Raw genomic sequence first — 21,787 nt, 5'->3', positions numbered from 1 at the left:
GGGACGAGCCTTGCACAGACAGAGGAAACAACCACCATTTCCATTCTACGAAATAGCTTTCTTATCTGGAGAGGATTCTACCAAAAACATTCCTGAGAACAATGGGTAGAGTCTTGAACTCGGGTCTTAAAGATCATCTAATCCAAACCTCATTTTGTAGATGAAGAAACTGGGGGCCAAGATGCCCCCACAGGCCTTCTCTGGGGTTCCCACAGCCAGGACTGCCAGGACCAGCCCCAGGTGTCCCATGCACCCCTTTCTCCATACGGAGGGTCTCCATCTGTATGTCCTCCTTCCAGTACTCCCTGCCCTTGGCTGGGATGGGCTAGGGTGAGGAAGGGTGAAAGAATGGCCAGAAGGGAAAGGAGGAACAGGCACAGGAGAGGGGGTGAGGAGAGGAGGAGAGAGCAAGGCTCAGCCAGGTCTGTGCACATGGCTCCCACACACTAGTGAAGACCGAGGAGGATCCTTCCCAGAAGCTGCCTCCTCCTGCTCGACCGTCCTCACCATGCCGAGGGCAGCACTGTTCAACAGAGGGCTTAGGCCAGTGCCCCGCTAGCATTCCCCTAATGCAATTACCATGAGCACAATTGATCAAAGGATCACAGGTCTGTGACATATTTTTATAAACAATTAAACAGTCCTCTTAATCAGATGAATAAAATTCTTAAAAATTGGCTCACATATCCTAGAATACAGCAGGATTCAGCATCAATAAGATTCCTATTTTTCACTTTCAGAGTCGTTAACGTTGAGAAACCTTGTTCAGATAAGTAAGTTGGGGAGACAGGAAGGAGCTTTGTTACAGCAGTGTCACTTTATACTTTTAAAGGTCAAAAGTGTTCTGTCGGGAGAGAGCGCATTAGGACAAATACCTAATGCATACGGGGCTTAAAACCTAGATTACGAGTTGATAGGAGCAGCAAACCCCCATGGCACATGTATACCCACGTAACAGACCTGCAGGTTCTGCACATGTAACCCAGAACTTAAAGTAAAATAGATAAATTGTTAAAAAAAAAAAGTATTCTGTCATTGGAAATTACTTTGTATGTTCTATCAGCTGAGAACTTGATTAAGTCTTCTCAGAGGTTAAAGGCAAAGGATTGGAAACCATTAGGTTTGCAAAAGGATTTTTCACACGGCCTTTTGCTAAACGCCTAAACCAATATTCCAGGTCGTCCTTTCGTTTGGCATCCCCAAGGTATTTTACACACCGGGCCACACCCCATGGTAAGAGCAGAAAGGATGGAAGAGCTGGCCTTTCTTTTGTAAAAGGGAAAAGGGTGATTGCAAAAAAGGAGATGGGAAAGGAAGCCTGTTCCCCAGGCCTGTGAAAAAAAAGCGTAATAGACAATGATCATTGTTTGTAGAACTCCTGGGAAATTCTCCAAAGGGTATACCTCTGAGGCAAGGCAGGGACTAATGAGATGAGTGAGGCATTCACTTGGGGCACAAAATTTAGGGGGACACCAAAACTCAGTAAGCAGGAGAAATAATATTTGAACTCAAATTTTTTTTAAATCAAAATTAATGTTTAAAATACCCCGTCGTGAACAAAATGTCAATTTTTAAAATAAAGACAAGAGTGGAGGACAGGTGTACCCAATTTGAAGTACGCAGGTAGATGAAAGGTGGGTGATGATTCTCTGGAGCATACTGCCACCTACTGCTGGAAGTGAAAAATGCCGGCTGCCCTCCTGAAGGGCAGCTACCCATCTGCCAGGTCCCACACTCACACGCAGAGGCAGACACCCTGCCCTCTCGTGGGCAGACACCCAGTTCAGGAACTTTGAAAAATCCCTATTCACCTATGTCCCACTAGAAAGCTGAGTGGGAGAGGAAAAGAATCTGAGGCTCAGAGTTACAAGATGTAGATTTCGCTCTAAGCTTTGCCTCTAGCTTGCTGGGCCGTCTAAAACATCCTGCATCACCCTTCTGAATCCGTTTCTGGACTTATGCCAATGGATCTCATCACCACCTCCAATAATTGTTGAATTTCAAGGGGTGCTTTCTGTGACAATGAGGAACAGACTGCCTGGCATGAAGTATGTACATAGTTCTCTGTAAGCTGCCTCCTCCAACCACCCCATCTCCATCGATCAAATCAAACTATCATCCACTCAATATTACTGAAGTCAAGAGACACTAGAAGACAACCAGAGAGAAAAAGGTGTTGCAGATGCCCAGACGGTGGAGCACTGGCCGTGGCTGAAGGATAAGGAAGACTCCTCCAGGAAGTGTCACTAGAGCTGGGCCTGTGATGGCTGGGTGGGCCAGATCAGGCCAAGAGCTGGCCAACAGCCTCTGGGGACCACTGGGCCACTTCTCTGATATTTTATTTCAGGGACGTTTTAGTCACATGAAGCAAGCATTGCAGTGGTGGTAGAAAGGCCAAGGCCTTTGGAAACAGCCCTGGGTTAAATCCCAGCTCTGCTAGGTACTATCCTCAGGACCAGTGGAAGTTACAGAACCTCCCTGAGCTTCGACTTACCTTGCTTATTTTAAATGGCGGTAATAGCACAACTTGTCCTGGGTGGATCAGGTGAAATAAGACAACATATTTAAAGTACCTGCGTGTAGACCCCGAGGAGCTTTCCGTGAAGAGTGGGAAGGAATGGGACGCCCGGGTCGGGCAGTGCTGGCCGTGGTATTTGGCTCCCGTGATGTGCTGAGGAAGATGGGGAATGCCCATCTCCCCTGTGGGCAGGCCCTGGTCCCGACTCCCCGCCAGAGAGGGGCGTTTTGATCTCCCCATTCTTTGATCTCCCTCCTTTCTCTCTTGGGTCCTCCGCTCATTCCCACCCTCCTGTGTCAGGAAGAGCGTGCGCTCAGCTCGCCCTCCTTCACCGCCCCCGGTCTCGCCTCCTTCATCTCGGAGGGGTCTTTCGGGCCGGTTCCTGCCCCCCACCCCCCACCCCCGCTCCGTGGGCCCAGCACAGACTACAGCATCTCTCCTCTCCGCTAAGCTGCACCCACTTTATTTGTAAAAAGAGCCTCCAAGCGCACGGAGGAAATGGGGACTGCAAGGTCACCACCCCGCCTCTCGGCCTCCCCGGGCCCAGCCCTCCTCCAGGCCCCCCGGCCCTCACTCCGCGGGCTACACGATGGAGAATTGGCAGATGTAGGAATGCTGGTCGCGGCAGCCCTTGTCCAACCACTTGCCGTTGGCGGCTCCGGACAGCACTGCGCAGTTCTCCGTCTTGCCGCCGTCGGGCTGCGCGGTGATCTCGGTCTCCCAGTTCTTGTAGGTGATGCGGGCGCCGGTCATGTCCACCCAGGAACCCTCCGACGCCATATCGTTGAAGCCTAGCCACACCTCGGCCTCGTTACCCACGCTCTGGCGCAGGTACTCGTACAGGGCGTCGTTCTCCGAGCCCGTCTGCGGGGTGCCCAGGGTGCCCCCACGCGAGATGCAGTCCTCACTGGCCTCGTGGAAGGTCTTTGCCTGGGTGAAGGCCAGAAAGCATTTCATGTGCACCTTGGTCCCCTTCAGGCAGACTGGGAGCAGGGAGAAATGGCTGTCACCGAAGGTGCCCCTGTTCCCCAGGCAAAGAGCCAGCTGCCCAGGCCAGGCCCACCATCCTCCATCCCATTCTGGTTTATCAGTCCTGACAGCCTCTAGACCCAGGCAAAAGGGGTCCTGATGGGGCCCACACTTTGAGGACCTGGCTGTGACCCAGGCAAAGGGGTCCTGGTGGGGCCACACTTTGAGGACCTGGCTGTGACCCAGGCAAAGGGGTCCTGATGGGGCCCACACTTTGAGGACCTGGCTGTGGTGGCCACTGCAGTGCAGACCCAGATTCCCACTCAAGGGGTCTTGGTGCTCCTGACATGACCCGCTGGGAGCAAAGGCAACCCCTGTGCTACAGAAGCACCCAGCCCCAGCTCACACCCCTTCCCAGGCCTCCAGCTCGGTCAGCTCTGGCCTTTACCCACCCCATCTTCTGGGGTCACAGAAGGTGGCCTTGTGCCTGCACTGCAGCTCACTTCTCCCTCTGCTCACTTCCTCTTCCCCCAACCCCAAGATGTGTGGCTCCCAGGGCTTGCCCTAATAAATTAGCTCTGTCTCAGAGTCAGCTTCCAAGCCACCGCCACCTGCCCTGGTTCTCCTTCCTCCGTGCACCTTGCTAAGATCAAGCAGCTTGCAGAGCCAGGGCACCTGCTTACCTAGAGACCACACCAAACTCCAGGTACGCAGGACCCCAAATCTCTGCCCAAACAGCCCAAGCAAGATTCCAGGGCCTGCCAAGTGCCTTTTGCAGGGTCAGTTCTCCTGAGGACTGGTGGGGCTGGGACGATAGAGCTGAGACTGCAAGAGCCCTCAGACAGACGAGAAGACAGGAAGGGCTGGGCACAGGCTGTGGTCAGGGGCTGGAGATCAGGCAGCAGACTCTGAAGCACCCACGAATTCTCAGTTTGAGCCTAGCCCCAAAGTGATGAAGGCACATATTTGGTCAAGTTAGGAGGATAGAATGTGTTTTGTTTTGCAGTTTGCATTTCAGCTTTATTTCTAGCTAAAATAGCTAGACATACGCTGATGTGTCTTGAGAGGGTATAAATCGTTCACCTTTTACTTAAGATTTCTGTGGTGCACAGGTGTATGTCTGCATTTGTTCTCCTGCTGCTGACCCTGCCACCTTTGGGGAGGTCTGCACTCCCCTCCACCCAATCCTACTCACTCACGGTTACTTCCATTCCACTCAACAAATATCCATGGAAGAGCATCCCCATGTCCCATGGGCATCTGACACCACACCCAACTTTAAACATGGGGCCTGAAGCATTACTGAGGTGTCTACCTGCAGGCTCTGCCCCAGGTCAGCTGCCCTACCTCGTGCTATTCTGCGGCTTAGCCAGGCGGCCTTCATTGCCTTTCCTTCCTGCTGTGGACACTGACACACGTTGCTGGGGCTGAAGGACTCACTGCCCTGGCTGCTGGGAGTGCTGCAGAAAGACAGTCTTCAGCTCTCAGCCTCCTCCAGGGACTGCCTCAGCAGAAGACAGCTACCTCTTCCAAGGCTGTGCCCCTCCCGTAAGCAGCCTGCCCCCAAGACTGACCCATAAGCCCTCTTGCCCCAACTCAGAACCGTGCTGAAGGGTCATCCCGTCATCAGGGCTCCCTGCAGTCAGCTGAGGCTTTCATGGCACCACACTGTAGCTCGACTTCTCCTTCTGTCCACTCCTGCTTCCTTCCATCCCTTCCCTAACACAGGGGCTGATCCTGAGAGTGTCCCCTGATGAGCATCCTGTGGACTAAGTTCTATCTCAGAGTTGCTTCCCAGGAGCTTTGCCTGAACCTCCCTCCAACACATAGGTAATCCTAGGTCAATGTTACTATCATTGCGGCTAACACTTTGTTGCTCTGGTCTGGCTATTCATGATCCTGTTGATTTATGCTAGTCCTGAACACCTCTGCTCCTGCCCTGCCATCTGTGTGGAATCGACCTTCTTGATCTCTGATTTCTGCACATCTTTCAAGGGCTCAAGTGATTCCATGAATACATTGAGGTTCCCAGGGAGGAAGGTCCTGACTAGGTCACCTCTGCCTCCTTGTGCCTGGCAGAAATGTAGTATGGTACCTCTCATGCGTGTGCTGGTTGGAGGAGGGAAAGCTTGTCCCTGATTCCTTCAACTCTTTGGTTAGGTCAACAGAGCTCTGGAATGCTTTATTGACAAGGTGATCTTTGGGTTGTGAGGACAGTCCCCAAGGAGTCCAGGAGGCCAGGAACTTCCTAGAAATCAGCAGACATGGGGGAGGTGCTTTGGGGATCTACATGTCATGGACTTTCTGCAGGGAGGTCCCCACATCATCACCTCATCCCAGGGGGCAATTGATGCCTGGGTTACAATTGACGTTGTACATCACATGGCTTAGACGTGAGCGAGACCTTAGAGTTTACCTGCCTGTCTTACAGATGAGGAGACTGAGGCTCAGAGTGGCCTTGGTTCATTCTAAACATTCCCTCTGTGGCAGACACTGTTGCTCCCCAATCTCTTGTCCCTTATCCATCTCCACTGTAGAGCCTGGAAAAGCTACATTCTTGCATTCTCAGATGCTCCTAAAGCGGCAGGTGGCCGTCCGACAGAGTTCTGGTGAATGAGATGGACGTGGAAGACGTTTACTTTCTCAATAAATGAGACAGATGTGGTCGGGCTACTCTTCCTCCTCCTTGCCTTGAATGCACTCATGATACCTGGAGTTGGGGCAGCCATCTTGAGATCATGAGGTGAAACTTCTGAACAAAAACTTAAAACTACCTACTTGAAGACTTACTTTTTGTTTAAGCCACTGGTAGGTTTTCTTTCTTTCTTTTTTTTTTTTTTGACAGAGTTTCGCTCTTGTTACCCAGGCTGGAGTGCAATGGCGCGATCTCGGCTCACCGCAACCTCCGCCTCCTGGGTTCAGGCAATTCTCCTGCCTCAGCCTCCTGAGTAGCCGGGATTACAGGCACGCGCCACCATGCCCAGCTAATTTTTTGTATTTTTAGTAGAGATGGGGTTTCACCATGTTGACCAGGATGATCTCGATCTCTTGACCTCGTGATCCACCTGCCTCGGCCTCCCAAAGGGTTTTCTATCACCTGAACTCAAAAACATCTCTGGCCAGACGGCATGACCTCACCATGCTCCTCGGCTCTATTCTTGGTGATTCCTTTTCTAGAGCACTCTCCCTTCACCTGCCATGCTAAGCAAGCTGTCCAAAGTCATGTGTTTGTCCTTCCTTCAATGGAGACTGACTGGGTGTTGCTATGTGGCAGGCACTATGCTGGGCAGGGTAGCAGGAGAGACAAGCACAATGAAAAGCACACACAGTCCCTGTGTGCTCGGGCTGACTGCAGTCTAATGGAGGTGGCAGACACAAATCAGCAAATGAGCGTGTCATTCCAGACTGCAGTCGGTGTGATCAAACAGAGGACACTGTTCTGGGGGAGCTTATACCTGAGGAGCCTGATGGAGAGGGAGAAGGGAATTCTGAGAAGGCAATGCTGGAGGCATAATAAATGGAGGTGGATTGTGGGGGAGCAATTCAGGCTGCCCAAACAGCACGTGCAAAGGCCCTGTGGTGGGAGTGCAGAAAGATGGCAGTGTGAATGCTGAAGGAAAGGATGTCAGTGGGAGCCTGTGTGTAACACTGCCCGGTGAGAAGGCTCTTGGGGGTTTCTGAGGAGGCAGGAGGGAAAAGGAGGGCCTTGGGGATGGATGGGCCTCAGTCACAAAAGCAACAGGTGAGAGAGGGCTGTGGATGCACAGTAGTTTATAGGTCTGCTGAGGAGTCAAGGTGATTCCCAGTTTTTAATTTCAGGGGCAGCATAGCAGAGATAAGTGAGGCTCTTCTCATTTGGGCTGCTTCTCAGTGGGAAGTGGGGGTGAGGATGCAGTAACAGGACCACTGCATGGGTTTGCTGTGAATGAGTTAACATGCATCAAGTACTCAAACAGTTCCAGCGTGTAGTGGGCTCGCGTGTCAGTAACAACTACTGTCATGAGTCTGTTCTCCATGGAACGGGAGGTAAGGTCACATAAAGGTAGGTAAATTGGAGGTGTGAGGAAAATGCAGACGATATGGCAGGAAGGTGGAGAGTGAGAAGCAACGGACTGTCAGGCAGGCTGGCCAGACGGCATGAGCTTACCATGCGCCTCGGCTCTATTCTTGGTGATTCTGTGCCTCCCCTCTCAGCTGGCTAGTGCGGAGCCAGGAGCACCTAGGCACAGGCAGGCTGCCTCCCATCAACCCTTGCTCTGCCACGAGTAAACCAACCAGCCAGGTGAGTGTGAGCCAGGTTCAGCACCTGCGTATGCCTCAGTTGCTGCATCTTTAAAACGGGTCTGACAAATCCCACCTCGTTGTAGTTACTGATAAGAGAGATGGTATCAGCAAAGCTGCTGACACACAGGAGTGTGGAGCTCCCTGGGGCTGCAGAGGCCAGCTGAGCGAGGCTCCTGGTAGCTTTGTTTAGGGTGGGCTGCTACCTCTGCCCCATCGAGCACTCTGGGGTCACTTCTAGCGGGAAATAGTGGATTCTTGTTGGAAAACTTTTTGTCCTCTTGGAACATCCCCACTTCCACACCACCCAGCTGTGGCCAGAGATTTGGCTGTGCACATCTGGGTGGGTTTTGCAGACACGTGTCAGGGGATCTCCCCAAGAGGAAGAGGTGGGACTCCCTGAACCTGGGGCCCTCACCCCTAGGCCTAGACTAATGGAGCCAGGACCCTGATGCTGGCCAGAGGCAAGAAGCGTGTTGCTGGCTGCTGGTGGGCCCTTCTCTCAGGCGCTCCTGCCCAGAGAGGCCACTGCCTGCACTCACCCGTCTGCAGGGCCTGCTGCTCCTTCAGCAGGGCCACCTCCTGGGCCAGGCTGTCCAGACGGCTCTTGATCTCCTCAAACATCTTCGGGCTCACAACATCTAGGATGAAACAGGAGGAAATATGTGAGGGTGGGGCAGGGACTGGAAAGGAAAGATCCCACCTCAGCTGCAGAGGGACAAGAGGAAAAGACTCCCCTCAACCTTGATATCTTGGGAAACTTTCTGTCTCTCTATCCCTGCTGGTGGTCGTCTAATTGACCAGTTGTAACTTCTGCCAGCAAGGCCCATCCTTCACTTGCTCTTGTGCTGTGTTTGTTTGGAATTGTTGCTGGGGGTCAGAAAGAGCTGGGATTTAGCAGGGCCTGGGAGGAGGATGCAGGCATAGGCTTCAGTGACCCCCCACCACCCAGCTACCTTCTCAGCTCCGGGGAAGAACACAGCACAGGAAGCAGAGCAGGAGCCCTCAAGAGCCCCCAGGTTGACTCCACCAGGCTGGAGGAACGCAAAGCAGAGCAGCAGGCAGGCACTCAAGCCTGGGGCATGCATGTGCAGGGCTCAGAAGTCCCACAGACGTGGCGGCCCGGGGGAGCTGCTCAGCCTCTCTGGATTTGGTTTCCTCATGTGTGAAGTGGATGATGACAGCTCCACCTCTGAGGACCCTGGAGAAGACTAAGAGAAATGAAGCGCAGAGCTGCCTACCTCAGGGCCTGGCTGGGTGTGTGCCCATCATAGCTACTAGTAAGGTGAGGGCAGAAGGAACCCAGGTTTTCCACTCTTATGAAGAAGGTCAGGCTCCAGGTAACCCGTTCTATTATCCCATGTGATGCTTATAATCAACCCTATGACACGGGTAACATGTCATTCTACACCACCACCATTTCACTACGAGGAAACCCAGGTTGCCCTGAAGCAACTGCCAAGGATGGCAGAGCCAGCAGCTGGCAGGGCTGGCCTGGAACCCAGGCACACATGGCTCTGAAGCCATGCTCTTCCCCACCTTCCCATGGCACACAAACAGATTCCTAACAGGAGCTGTCCTGCTGGGAGGTCATGCAGGAGTCAGCAGGGGCAGGCAGGAAAGCATATTTCTATGTGTGTGTAAGTTGAGGGTGCGGGGAAGCATATTTCTATGTGTGTGTAAGCTGAGGGTGCGGGGAAGCATATTTCTATGTGTGTGTAAGCTGAGGGTGCGGGGAAGCATATTTCTATGTGTGTGTAAGTTGAGAGTTCCTGGGGTGGACACCGGTCTTTCTGAAGCCCCAGAGTTTTAGGAAAGGCTGCACTTAGCTTGGGGGAGTGGGTGGAGAAACATTTTAAAGGTCCATTTGGCTGTGTCTGCATACATTCTACATTCGTGGAGAGTGAGATCAGAGCCTTCATCCACCCATAAGATGCCTTTGCAAAAGAATCACGGCAAGACACGTGCTTGTGTATACTGAAATTAGTGATGTAACTTATGGAATAGGAGGAAAAACACCCTGATGAGCAAGGCAGAAAAGAGAGAGTTTGGGGCTGGCAAAGTAGCCTGAGGTCATGTGTGCCTCACGCAGGGACTGCCTCGGCCACTTACATCAGTACGGTACCCGGTCACGTGATGCACCAGCACAGGGTGCCATGTGAGGTTGTACAAGTGGGCACTGCACAAAGGCATTCTGCTGAGGGACACATGAAGGCCCATTTGTCTCCTAAGCCTTGCCCTGACTAGACTGGGTCAGACCAGAAAAAGGGATGCCTTTCTGTAATTTATCAGTTTAGAGGGGGTACCTTTTGTAATTTGCACCAAGGCACCCATATGTGCAGTTTCCTCCAGGGACTGGCCAAAGAACAGGAAGCTAATCACATTAGGCTCCACCTGAGGAAGGTGTGGGAGTAGAGGTGTCTCTACAGCCCCGGGCAAAGAGTCAGGAGGCCTTTGTGCTGGTCTGCTCTCTGAGCCTCAGGTTCCCTATGCATGGTATTGGAATGAATGGCCTCCCGGTTCCCCCAGTTCCCTGTTCTAAAGGTCTGTGACTCCTACGAGGCCATCCTTCCCTCCTGAGCTTCCCTGCCAGGTGTAACCATGTGGCCCCGGAAACAGATGAGCTCCCAGAAGTACTCTAGGCTCCCTGCTTCTCACCCACCCTGAGGGCCAGGACAAGGACTCCGCACATGCTGGTATTCCCTTCCTTTGCCAGTCCTGCCACTTTCTCTTCCCCTCTTGGCCCAAGCACCAACTGGTCTCCTCTGGCATGACTGTCCCTTCTCTGGACTTTCTCCCCTACTTTTGAGCACCAGCCCTGTAACCAGTTTGCTCCTGAGATTCTCAATCCTGGCTGCTCCTAGGAATCCTAAAGACCTGTGGAAAAGGCAGATGCTAAATTCACCAAGTCTCCGAAACCAGCATTTCCAGCAATGGGACAAGGCACCTGAATTCTTGATTTTTATTTTGTTTATTTATTTGAGATGGACTCTTTTTATTTCTTTCTTTCTTTTTTTTTTTTTTTTTTGAGATGGAGTCTCGCTCTTGTTAACCAAGCTGGAGTGCAATGGTGCGATTTTGGCTCATTGCAACCTCTGCCACCTGGGGTTCAAGCGATTCTCCTGCTTCAGACTCCCAAGTAGCTGGGATTACAGGCATACACCACCACACCCGGTTAATTTTGTATATTTAATAGAGTGGTTTCTCCATGTTGGTCAAGCTGTTCTCGAACTCCCAACCTCAGGTGATCCACCCTCCTTGGCCTCCCAAAGTGCTGGGATTATATAAGCATGAGCCATCACGCCCAGCCAAGATGGGTGTCTTACTCTGGGACCCAGGCTAGAGTGCAGTGGCGCAATTTTGATTCACTGCAACTTCTGCCTTCTGAGTTCAAGTGATTATCCTGCCTTAGCCTCCTGAATAGCTGGGATTACAGGGATGTGCCACCACACAGAAATAATTTTGGTATTTTTAGTAGAGATGGGGTTTCACAATGTTGGCCAGGCTGGTCTTGAACGCCTGACGTCAGATGATTCACCCATCTTGGCCTCCCAAAGTGCTGGGATTACTAGCATGAGCCACGGCGCCCGGCTATTGATTTATTTTTGAGACGGAGTCTCACTCACTCTGTCACCAAGGCTGGAGTGCAGTAGTGCAATCTCAGCTCATTGCAACCTCTGCCTCCTGGGTTCAAGCAATTCTCCTGCCTCAACCTCCCAAGTAGCTGGGACCACAGGTACGCACCATCACACTCAGCTAATTTTTGTATTTTTAGGAGAGATGGGGTTTCACCACGTTGGCCAGACAGATCTTGAACTCCTGGCCCCAAGTGATCCTCACTCCTTGGCCTCCCAAAGTGCTCAGATTACAGGCATGAGCCACCACACCTGGCACCTGGATTCTAATGTGTCTCCCAGATGATGTTGATGCCCAAGTGAGAATTACCATGGTTCATGTCTTAAGAGTAGGAACCGTGTTTTTCTGCTGTGTCCCGGGCATATACACTGGACCCTTCATAAGCACCTGCCATGTAGGTAGGTGGGAGAAAGGAACACCCAGCTGAGTCAGAAGACTGGTGTGGGTTTCAGCAAGAGGCAGGGCCTGGATGGTTGCTCTGTTAGCCTCTGGCTCTGGACCTCCAGGAGCCCCTTCTATGGAGACTACGTAGGGCCAGGGTTCAAGTGTGCCACCTGGAGAGAACCAAGGCATCACATGCTCTGACCCTGTTTTTCTTTTACATGAGTGAATACAGGACCTCCATAATTATATTAATACTGACTCTCTGGTAAACTTGAGAAGCTGGCAATGATTTTCACATTCAAAACTCTAAAACTTGCTTTGCAGCTGCATCTTTTACAAAGGCTGTTCCTTGGCGGCAATTTTGGCTGATGCTCGTAGACATAGCCATGCATGGTATTGTCTTCTCTTTTTAAATGAACGTTTTGCAGAAGGTAATATATGCGTATAATTTTTTAAAATCCAAACAGTTCAGAAAGCTGGTTTCCTTCCCAGTTGAGACTGGCCCAAACCCCCGGTGTTTCTCCCCAGAGGTAATCCCTGTTACTCACTCTTGTGGATCCTTCCATAAAGAACTTAGACATGTACAAGTAAAAACATATTCTTATATAGATCCCTTTTTCAAAGCAAATGTCAGTATCATATCCATTCTCTTTTGAACCCTTCTTTGTTCACTTTGTAAACTGAATCTTGAAGATGTTTTTTTATCAGCAGCCAGATTTGCCCCATTCTTTATCGCAGCGTTGTGGGGCTCCATGTCCCTGACATCCCTTTATGTGCGGCACCAGCTCCTGGCCAGTGGGCAACAGTCCATTTATGAACAGCCCCAGGAGGGCCTGAGGGAGGCCCCCACAGCCCCTTCTTTCCTTCTCTGTGCCTTGATCCTACTGCTCGTCTCTTGGCCTCAGTCCCCACCCTCATCCCCTTGGACTCTCTTCTACCTTCTGATCCCTGTGGGGGTGGCAGCCCAGTCCATTGCCATGGCATTCCGCTGATGTTGTCACAACACAGCCTGGTGTGACCTCAGTGCAGGCGGGGCTGCAAGGGCAGGTCTTGCTGTAGCCATGGCAACCAAGGGACACCCCAAAACCCAGAGGCTACAGAAGAGAGCAAAGCTGCTTCTGGTGGACTAGTTTGAGTTACATTTTTATTTCCTAAAGTCTGTGATATGCTACAAAATCGAATTCATTTCCCCCTTTTCTTTTCCTTGTTCATCAAGGATCAAGTGAGGAGCCTTTATATATTTTGTGTCACAAAATATTCCTGAGAAGTCTTTGAGCAAATACCACTGTCCCCATTTTACAGTTGAGGAAACTGAGGTTGGGAGACTACAAAGCCCAGCCTGTGCAGCTCTCCCTGGTGAGGGCTAAGCACCTCCAGACTCCCAGGCCAAAGGCTTGCTTTCTTAAAAATACTGGGAAAGTGGGGAGGAGAGCAAAGATCAATTTGGATGATCTGGAAGTTTCTTCCCAACTCTGAGAGTCAGGGATTCTTACACTTCTGACAATCACCCCTGCTATGAGAGAACTCCCTCAGGCCCCGAAGCCCACTTTACTCGAGTTCCCTAGATGACTCACAAAGGAGGAGAATGAAGGAAAGGAGCATAAGGACAGGTAAGGAGAGGGGGACCTGCCCCCTGGCAGATGGCATAGGTCCCTGTCCCCCTCCTTACCTTTCTTGGCATTTGCAGCCTTCTTGTCCTTCTGGGTTTGTGGCTCGGCAGTGACCTGGGTCAGGAGGGAGAAGAGGCAGAGGAGCAGGTAGGCCCCCCAGAGATCCATGCTGCTGCACGGGCTGCAGTGGGTCTGGGACCGAATGCAGTGACAGCCACAGCCCAGGCTGCACATCTTAAGGCAGCAGCCAAAGGACCTCTGTCCAGGAAACCCTCCCCGATTTGGCTGAAGGCGTGCCAAAAAAGTGAAACAAACACAAAAGCCTGCAGAAGGACAAAGGCCTGAGAGCCACAGAGCTTGCTGCCCAGGGAACACCCACCCAGCATCCTGGCCCTGCCTTCTTGAAAGGAGCCCTTATTTTCTAGGATTCTGAGAAACACATGGTGGTTGTCATGCTTACATCTGTAGAGCAGCTACCCTGGGTAGGGGCTGAGGCTGGCTGTTCACTGATATTAATTCACAGAAGCCTCACACCCAAACCATGAGGGACGCACTATCCTTTCCCCATTTTACCATTGAGGAAGTGAGGCTCAGTGAGGTTAGGTTGTCAAGGGGCAGCAATGCCCCCTTATAGAGTGATCTGGGGCTGGCTGTTTGATTGGTTTAGAATATTTGTTGTGATTATTTTGTGGCTGTGTCTCCATGTACTTGATGCATTTTTTTGGTTAAAAAATACAAGGGAGTCCTTTCTTTCTTGTCTTCCCTTTCTCCTCAGTCCTGTCCTAAAGCCACGAAGTAAGGCATAGCAAAGGTGGGGGAGGGAGAAGCCATGGTGCCCCAGAGGTATCAGAGAGGATGTGGGGAGAATGTGCCCTCAATGCATGGACTGGTGTGGGTTATGGGATCCCAGCAGGGTGGAGGGAGCATCCTGGAAAGTGAAGGCCCCACCAGATCCATGTGGGCTGGTGGCAGAGACAGGAGATTGGTTACACACAGGGATACTAATCAAATATATCTACCCAAGACAGTGGGAGTCAAGTTTCCTATTGTCAGAGAAGGGAGTTAACGTATATGGAGCGAAAACTAGAATGAATCCTGTGGTGTAGGATTAAAATTGGAATGATTGGTGTGCACTTGTGGTCTTGAATACGTAAAGATAAACCCATAAATATAGATGGAAATGTGTGTGGTCTAGTCACCACTGTCACTGGGGGGCCTGGAGCACTCCTAGCACCCGAATACTGGCTTCTGAAGATGACTTTCCACTAAAAGAACAAGAACGCCTTGGAGAAACGGCTGCTTCTAGCACTGGGAAGTAGGGGTGGGGTGCAGAAAATGAGCACAGAACTTGTTGTTTTGCAAGAAAATAAGGAAGTGCTTAAAGAATCATGGGAACATGTCGGTAGGACACAAAGCCAGCTTGAAGGAGGCTTTAGTGGTCAGAATCAGGGACAATTTGGACACCAACATAGCAACAGCGACAGATGGGAAGCCGCCAGTGCACACAGATAGAAGTAAGTAAGGGGATGCATTGAAAGTCTGATGTTCTCAAAGTATCTGCCCACAAAGTACTTACCCATTCTGAAGAGAAAGAGCAACTTCATGTTGAAGAAGCCTGGCAGATACCACCTCATCCAGTGACCAAGGTAAATATCAATAATGGGACCAAGAAAAGGTCTGCGGCACCTGAGGGGCTGCAGTGAGAATGTGGCATCACCCCACGGGACTCCTGCCAGAGAGATATCAGACAATCCCAAATGGAGAGGCGTTTTGCAAAACTCCTGGCTGAGGAACTGTTTCAGACTGAAGGAGACTGAAGACACAGAGCAACTAAATGCAGTATGTGATTCTGAACTGGACCCTCCATTCTCAAGGATGCAATTGGGACAAATAAAGAAACCCAGTGGGGTCTGAGGAGCACATGGCAGTGATGTGTTGTCACATGCTGCATTATGATATTACAGTCAAAAACAGACCACATATATGATATGGTTCCATAAGATTATAATGGGGCAGAAACATTCCTATCACCTAGTGATGCTGTAAGGGGTTGTAAAGTCGGAGTGAAACTCATTACTCCCATGTTCGTGGTGATGCTGGTGTAAACAAACTGCACTGCCTGTCATGTCAACGTAGAGCACATACAGTATGCAAAGCACATGCTTCGTTAGTCCGTTTTCACACTGCTCTAAAGCACGGCCTGACTGAGTGATTTAGAAAGGAAAGAGGTTCGGGCCGGGCGCAGTGGCTCAGGCCTGTAATCCCAGCACTTTGGGAGGCCAAGGCGGGTGGATCACGAGGTCAAGAGATCCAGACCATCCTGGTCAACATGGTGAAACCCCATCTCTACTAAAAATACAAAAAATTAGCTGGGCATGGTGGCGCGTGCCTGTAATCCCAGCTACTCAGGAGGCTGAGGCAGGAGAATTGCCTGAACCCAGCAGGCGGAGGTTGCGGTGAGCTGAGATCGCACCATTGCACTCCAGCCTGGGTAACAAGAGCGAAACTCCGTCTCAAAAAAAAAAAAAAAAAAAAAGAAAGGAAAGAGGTATAACTGATTCACAGTTCTGCACAGCCGGGGAGGCCTCAGGAAACTTACAATTGTGGCAGAAGGCGAAGGGGAAGCAAGCACCTTCTTCACAAGGAGGCAGGAAGTAGAATGAATGCAGGAGGAACTGCCAAACACATAAAACCACAAGATTTTGTGAGAACTCACAAGAACAGCATGGGAAAAACTGCCCCCATGGTTCAACTACCACCACCTGGTCTCTCCCTTGACAGATGGGAATTATGAGCATTACAATTCAAGATAAGATTTTGGATGAGAACACATCAAGCTGTATCATTCTGCCCCACATGATTGTGCTTTGAAATGTAAGGACATGAGATTTGGGAATGGTTGGGGCAGAATGATATGACTAGGCTGTGTCCCCACCCAAAATCTCACCTTGAATTGTAATCCTCATAATCCCCATGTGTCAAGGGAGAGACCAGGTGGAGATAACTGAACCATGGGGGTTTTTCCCGTGCTGTTCTCATGATAGTGAGTCTCACGAGATCTGATGGTTTTATAAGCATCTGGCATTTCCTCTGCTTGTAGTCACTCTGTCCTGCTGCCCTGTGAAGAAGGTTCCTGCTTCTCCCTTGCCTTCCAGCATGATTGTAAGTTTCCTGAGGCCTCCCAAGCCATGCAGAACTGTGAGTCAATTAAACCTCTTTCCTTTCTAAATTACCCATTCTTGAGCAGTTCTTTATAACAGTGTGAGAACAAACTAATACATTGATAAAAATGACCATGTTACTCACTTATGTATTTACTGTACTATATTTTTTATCATTATTTTAGAGCGTACTCCTTCTACTTATTAAAAAAAAAAAAATGTTAACTGTGAAATAGCCTCAGGTGGGTCCATCAGGAGGTTTTCCAGAACGTGACACTGTTATCATAGGAGATGATAGCTCCATGCATGTGACTGCCCCTGAAGACCTCCCACTGAGACAAGAGGTGGCGGAGGAAGACAGTGACGCTGGTAATCCTGACCCTGTGTAGGCATGGGCTAATGTGTGTTTGTGTCTTCGTTTTTAAGAAAAAGTTTAGAAAGAAAAAAACTAACTAGAAAAAGGATATAAATATTTTTGAACAACTATATAATGCGTTTGTGTTTTAAGCTAAATATTATAAAAGAGTCAAAAAGTTAGAAGAGTTTCAAAAGTTTACAAAGTAAAAAAAGTTATGGTAAGATCAGGTTAATTTATTATTAAAAAGAATATTTAAAAAAAAAATGTAGTGCAGCTAACGTGTACAGTGTTTATAGAGTCTGCAGTAGTATACAGTACCGTCCTAGGCCCCCACGTTCCCTCACCACTTACTCACTGCCCAGAGCAATGTCCAGTCCTGCAAGCTCCATTCATGGTACCAGGGTGGTACACTGCCCTGCACCAGTGTACCAGTTTTTATCTTTTATACTAGGGGTCCCCAACCTCTGGACCATGGACCAGTACTGGTCCACAGTACTGGTCCATGGCCTGTTAGCAACTGGGCCCAATAGCAGGAGGTGAGTGACAGTGAGCGAGCATTATCACCTGAGCTCTGCCTCCTGTCAGGTCAGCAGCAGCATTAGGTTCTCATGGGAGCAGGAGCCCTACTGTAAACTGCACATGCGAGGATCTAGGTTGCACCCTCCTTATGAAAATCTAATGCCCGATGATCTGAAGTGGAACAGTTTCATCCTGAAACCATCACCCAAGCCCCACATCCATGGGAAAATTGTGTTTCATGAACCCAGTTTCTGGTGCCAAAAAGATTGGGACTGCTGTTTTACACCATATTTTTACTCCACTGTTTCAATGGAGTAAAATTGTGTGAGATACACAAATACTCACCATGATGTTACAACTCCCTACAGTATCCAGCACAGTCACGTGCTGTACAGGTTTTTAGCCTAGGAGCAACATGCCATTACCCTAGAACCTAGGCACGTGGTAGGCTGTGCCATCTAGGTTTGTGTAAGTGATCTGTCATAGTAGCACAACGATGAAGTCCCCTGATGTTGCATTTCTCAGAACGTATTCCCATTGTTAAGCAATGCATGACTGTATCCCTGTTCCAGTCCCTACTTGATGGTGTGCTGTAATTATGTAGGAGAGTGTCCTTGTCTGTAGGAAACACACACTGAAGTGTTAGTGATATGACACCGTGTTGACGACTTACAAAGTTCAGGAGAAAATGTTCTTTGTACTGTAGTTGCAAATTTTCTGTGAGTCTGAGACTTCCAAAAGAAAATAACAATACTATGTACTTCAGGCTTTCCCTGCCTTTCAGGGACCCCGCCTTGCCCTATCTGAATTAGGGAGGGATCTGTTATGTAGGCCAGGAAAGCAGAAGGCCAGCTGGGCTGGCTCAGTGCACAGCGGTCCTGCCAAGGGTGGGAGTAGAGCGTTTGCACGGCCTCTGAGCAACACTGGGCTCCACCTCTCCCATTCTCAGAATGGGAAGGGTTTTATATTCACAGCTGGACCCTCAGGAGAGAATTTGGAGCCTGATGATTACGTAACCTAACAAGGAGCCTTGTTCCTGGAACTCTGGGTGGGTAGCAGATGGTAAAGGAAAATTAATATTCTTTTTTTTTTAACTGCTTTGCTTTCCTGGTTTTCTCACACTGGTCCAACTCTGTGTTGGCCCTTCAGTGGTAGAGAAATGAACAAAGTATGGTTTCTAAACAAGCGGCAACCAGAGGCCCCAAGTGTTCTAGGGTGAGCTGATGGTTGAAGCCATGGGGACTGTTGTGGCATCTCACAGGGCACTAAACACAGCCAGGGCAGGAAGGAAGGTGGCCCCCAGGCTGAGGAAGGGGCACAGAGGGTGTGGCCAGGTGAGGGGAGGAAGAATGTGCACAGGGCTCCAGGTGGAAAATGTATGAGCAGAGTCTTGGAGCCAAGCAAAAGCATCTTATGTTCTAGATCCTGAGATGATGAAGACAGGGCAGTGAAGACATAAAGCTGGATATGTAGCTAGCAGAGTCATCAAGCCATCTTAAAAGACTCTGGACACAAACCTGGAGACCATGAAGGGGGGCAATGGAGAACGAAACTGGGGAGGGCTGGGATCAGAGCACACTGTGGAGAAAGCACTTTGGCTGCTGAGCATGGAATGCACTGGGGGACCCAGTGAGGCAGCAGAGAGATAGTAAGCATGTGTTCAACATTAGCCCACAAGCAAGTTGGGACTCACCTTCACTGGCGGGAGTGTGACCCTCCTACTAGCCCATCAGGTGAACTGCTCACACTTCAGAAAGGAGACTGGCTTGGGAGTTTCCAGTAAGGAGTTAAGCAGTAAGCAATGTCTTTGGTCTTTTCACCCGCAGGTTTTCGAGGTGTGTGTGCGTGCATGTGTGTATGTGTGCATGCAACACAGAGTTCCTCTACGAGAACCTGGGAGTCCACTGTGCTGTGAGTATGACTTCTGTAGAATCAGGGAAGGAAGGAAGTGGCTTTTATCTTGGAGCCTCTTCTGGTCCAGATTTGGCTTGTCTTTTGAGAAGGGTCTATACAACCCAGAGACGCACTGACACTTCTGAGAGAAGGCAAATTCATCTCACAACTTTAAAGGTACCCATATGTTCTCATCATTTAGCTCCCACTTATAAGTGAGAACATGCACAAAGAGGGGAACAACACACACTGGGGCCTATCGGAGGGTGGAGGGTGGAAGAAGGAAGAGGATCAGGAAAAATAATTCATGGGTGCCAGACTTAACTGGGTGATGAGATAATCTGCACAACAACCTCTATGATACAAGTCTACCTATGTAACAAACTTGCACATATACCCCAGAACCTGAAATAAAATTTAAAAAGAAATACACAAACCCCAAAATCAGGGAGACAGAAAGTAGGATGGTGGTTTCCAGGGGCTTGGGGTAGACGGATGGAGAGTTAGTGTTTCTGGATACACAGTTGTAGAAGGGAGAGACAAAAAGTTATGGAGGTAGATGGTTGCAATACAATTGAATGTACTTAACGTCACTGAATTGTACACTTAGAAATGGTTAAAATAGTAATTTTTTTTTGAGAAGGAGTCTCCCGCTGTCACCCAGACTGGAGTGCAGTGGCACATTCTCGGCTCACTGCAACCTCCATCTCCTGGGTTCAAGCAATTCTCCTGTCTCAGCCTCCCAAGTAGCTGGGACTGCAGGCACATGCCACCGTGTCCAGCTGATTTTTGTATTTTCAGTAGAGATGGGGTTTCACTGCATTAGCCAGGATGGTCTCGATCTCCTGGCCTCATGATCCACCCACCTCAGCCTCCCACAAGTACTGGGATTATAGGCGTGAGCCACTGCGCCCAGCCCCAGATAGTATTTTTTATGTTGTATATTCTACCACAATAAAAAGTTCTAATAGAGCAATAGAATCCCCCAAGGCAATAGCTTAAATAAATAAATAAATCATGTCTTGTGAATATTGTCCTGTGTCATATCTATGGGTGTGAAAAATGCTATTTCATTAAATAGAAACATTTAAAATACATCATTATTTTTTGTAACCCTGTTTGGGCATGTCATCATTTTTTTGTTGCTTCAGTGGTCCTCAAAAAATGCAAATTGGCCAGAAGCAGTGACTCATGCATATAATCAAAATCCCAGCACTTTGAGAGGCTGAGGTGGGAGGATCAATGGAGCCCAGGCATTTGAGACCAGTCCGGGCAGCATAGGGAGACCCTGAATTTACAAAAAAATAAAAAAATTAGCTAGACCTGGTGGCATGCACCTGTAGTCCCAGGTACTCTGGAGGCTGAGGTGGGAGGATCACTTGGGCCCAAGAGGTTGAGGCTGCAGTGAGCCATGATCACACCACTGCACTCCAGCCTAGATGACAGAGGAAGACCCTATCTACAAAAAGTTTAAAAATTAAAAAAGATGCGGTGGCCCAATGTCTCTTGATCTCTGAGTTAAAAAGTAGGTTAGAAGAGGCTATTGTCTAACCACCCCTCAATGGGGGATGTCCCTTTCCATTGACCCTGTCAGATTTTCCATAAGTTGCTTAAACCGTTCCAGGCACAGGCAGCTCATCACCTGAAAAAGCAACTAATTCCATTGCTAGACACTTGGCTTGTCCTCAGGATCCCCCTGCGGTGGGGCAGTTTGGCCTCTGGAGCAGTCACATGAGAGGCCAGCCACTGGCCAGCATGTCCTTTGACTGTCCCTTCTCCATGTTCTGTTCCTGTTTTCCTTTTAACTGTTCCTCTACAATATGGTTCCTGAATACTACAGATTTCAATCTGCTTCCATCTTCCAGAGAATCCCCTTTGCATAAAATTGTGCTGGTTATGTTCTTCACTGTGGTGCAGACCCCAGAACAAAACTTGCTTTCAAGGGCTTTCCCGAGCCAGGGCCTGTGCCTCCTGTGGGCAGACCAGACTGTCTATTCAGGAAGCCATAGATTCATGGGCTCTTTGTAGCACCCAGGACTCATCTGTTGCCACTGTTGAGTTTATGGCCATTAAATATCCAGGTCCTCTTGTCCACCCCCAACTCTCCCTGGCCAGGTGTGGAATGCCATTGCAGACACCTGCAGTGATTCACCCATAGCCCTGGTGGAGCCAGTGTTACCTTCTACATATGGAAGACAATATAAATTTCATCTTCCTTGCATTAAAGATCTGCCGACACTGTCCACGAGACCCCAACTGACCCATGGTACAGCAAGTTGGGGTGGCTTCAGCCAAGAGAGTGATGCTGCACTAATGTTCACGTGTGACCCCCAGCCCTCAAGGAAATGTCTGTTCACCAACACACCACTCTCACAGACCAGTCTTTTCATGTTAATTTCCCTGTACAACAAGTGATCTTAATAACAAAACACAGAGGCAAAGAAATAGGAAGAGAGCT

General features: G+C 49.7%; 1 protein-coding gene across 1 annotated transcript; it reads right to left on the bottom strand.

Annotated features, from left to right (window-relative positions):
- Window positions 1–2,960: 2,960 nt before the first annotated feature.
- On the bottom strand, window positions 2,961–13,610 carry CLEC3B (C-type lectin domain family 3 member B). The gene is made up of 3 exons (XM_003734829.5): window positions 13,458–13,610; window positions 8,311–8,409; window positions 2,961–3,501 (listed from the first exon to the last, which is right to left on the bottom strand). Exons 1-3 carry the CDS (start codon window positions 13,564–13,566, stop codon window positions 3,101–3,103), a joined length of 609 nt encoding a protein of 202 aa, XP_003734877.3. The 5' UTR covers window positions 13,567–13,610; the 3' UTR covers window positions 2,961–3,100.
- Window positions 13,611–21,787: the final 8,177 nt, after the last annotated feature.

Source organism: Callithrix jacchus, chromosome 15 (genome assembly GCF_049354715.1).
Source record: "Callithrix jacchus isolate 240 chromosome 15, calJac240_pri, whole genome shotgun sequence".
Taxonomy (NCBI): Eukaryota; Metazoa; Chordata; class Mammalia; order Primates; family Cebidae; genus Callithrix; species Callithrix jacchus.
The sequence above is the reverse complement of the archived record's forward strand: the minus strand, read 5'-3'. Positions and strand labels throughout refer to the sequence as shown.

Bases quoted from the DNA above. Each gene is read 5' to 3' on its own strand.
- CLEC3B (XM_003734829.5), bottom strand. From the start codon at position 13,566: ATGGATCTCTGGGGGGCCTACCTGCTCCTCTGCCTCTTCTCCCTCCTG. The intron at 8,410-13,457 runs GTAAGGAGGGGG...GTTTCATCCTAG, and splicing joins GGCTGCAAATGCCAAGAAAG to ATGTTGTGAGCCCGAAGATG. The intron at 3,502-8,310 runs GTGAGTGCAGGC...CCCTGCTCCCAG, and splicing joins GCAGCAGGCCCTGCAGACGG to TCTGCCTGAAGGGGACCAAG.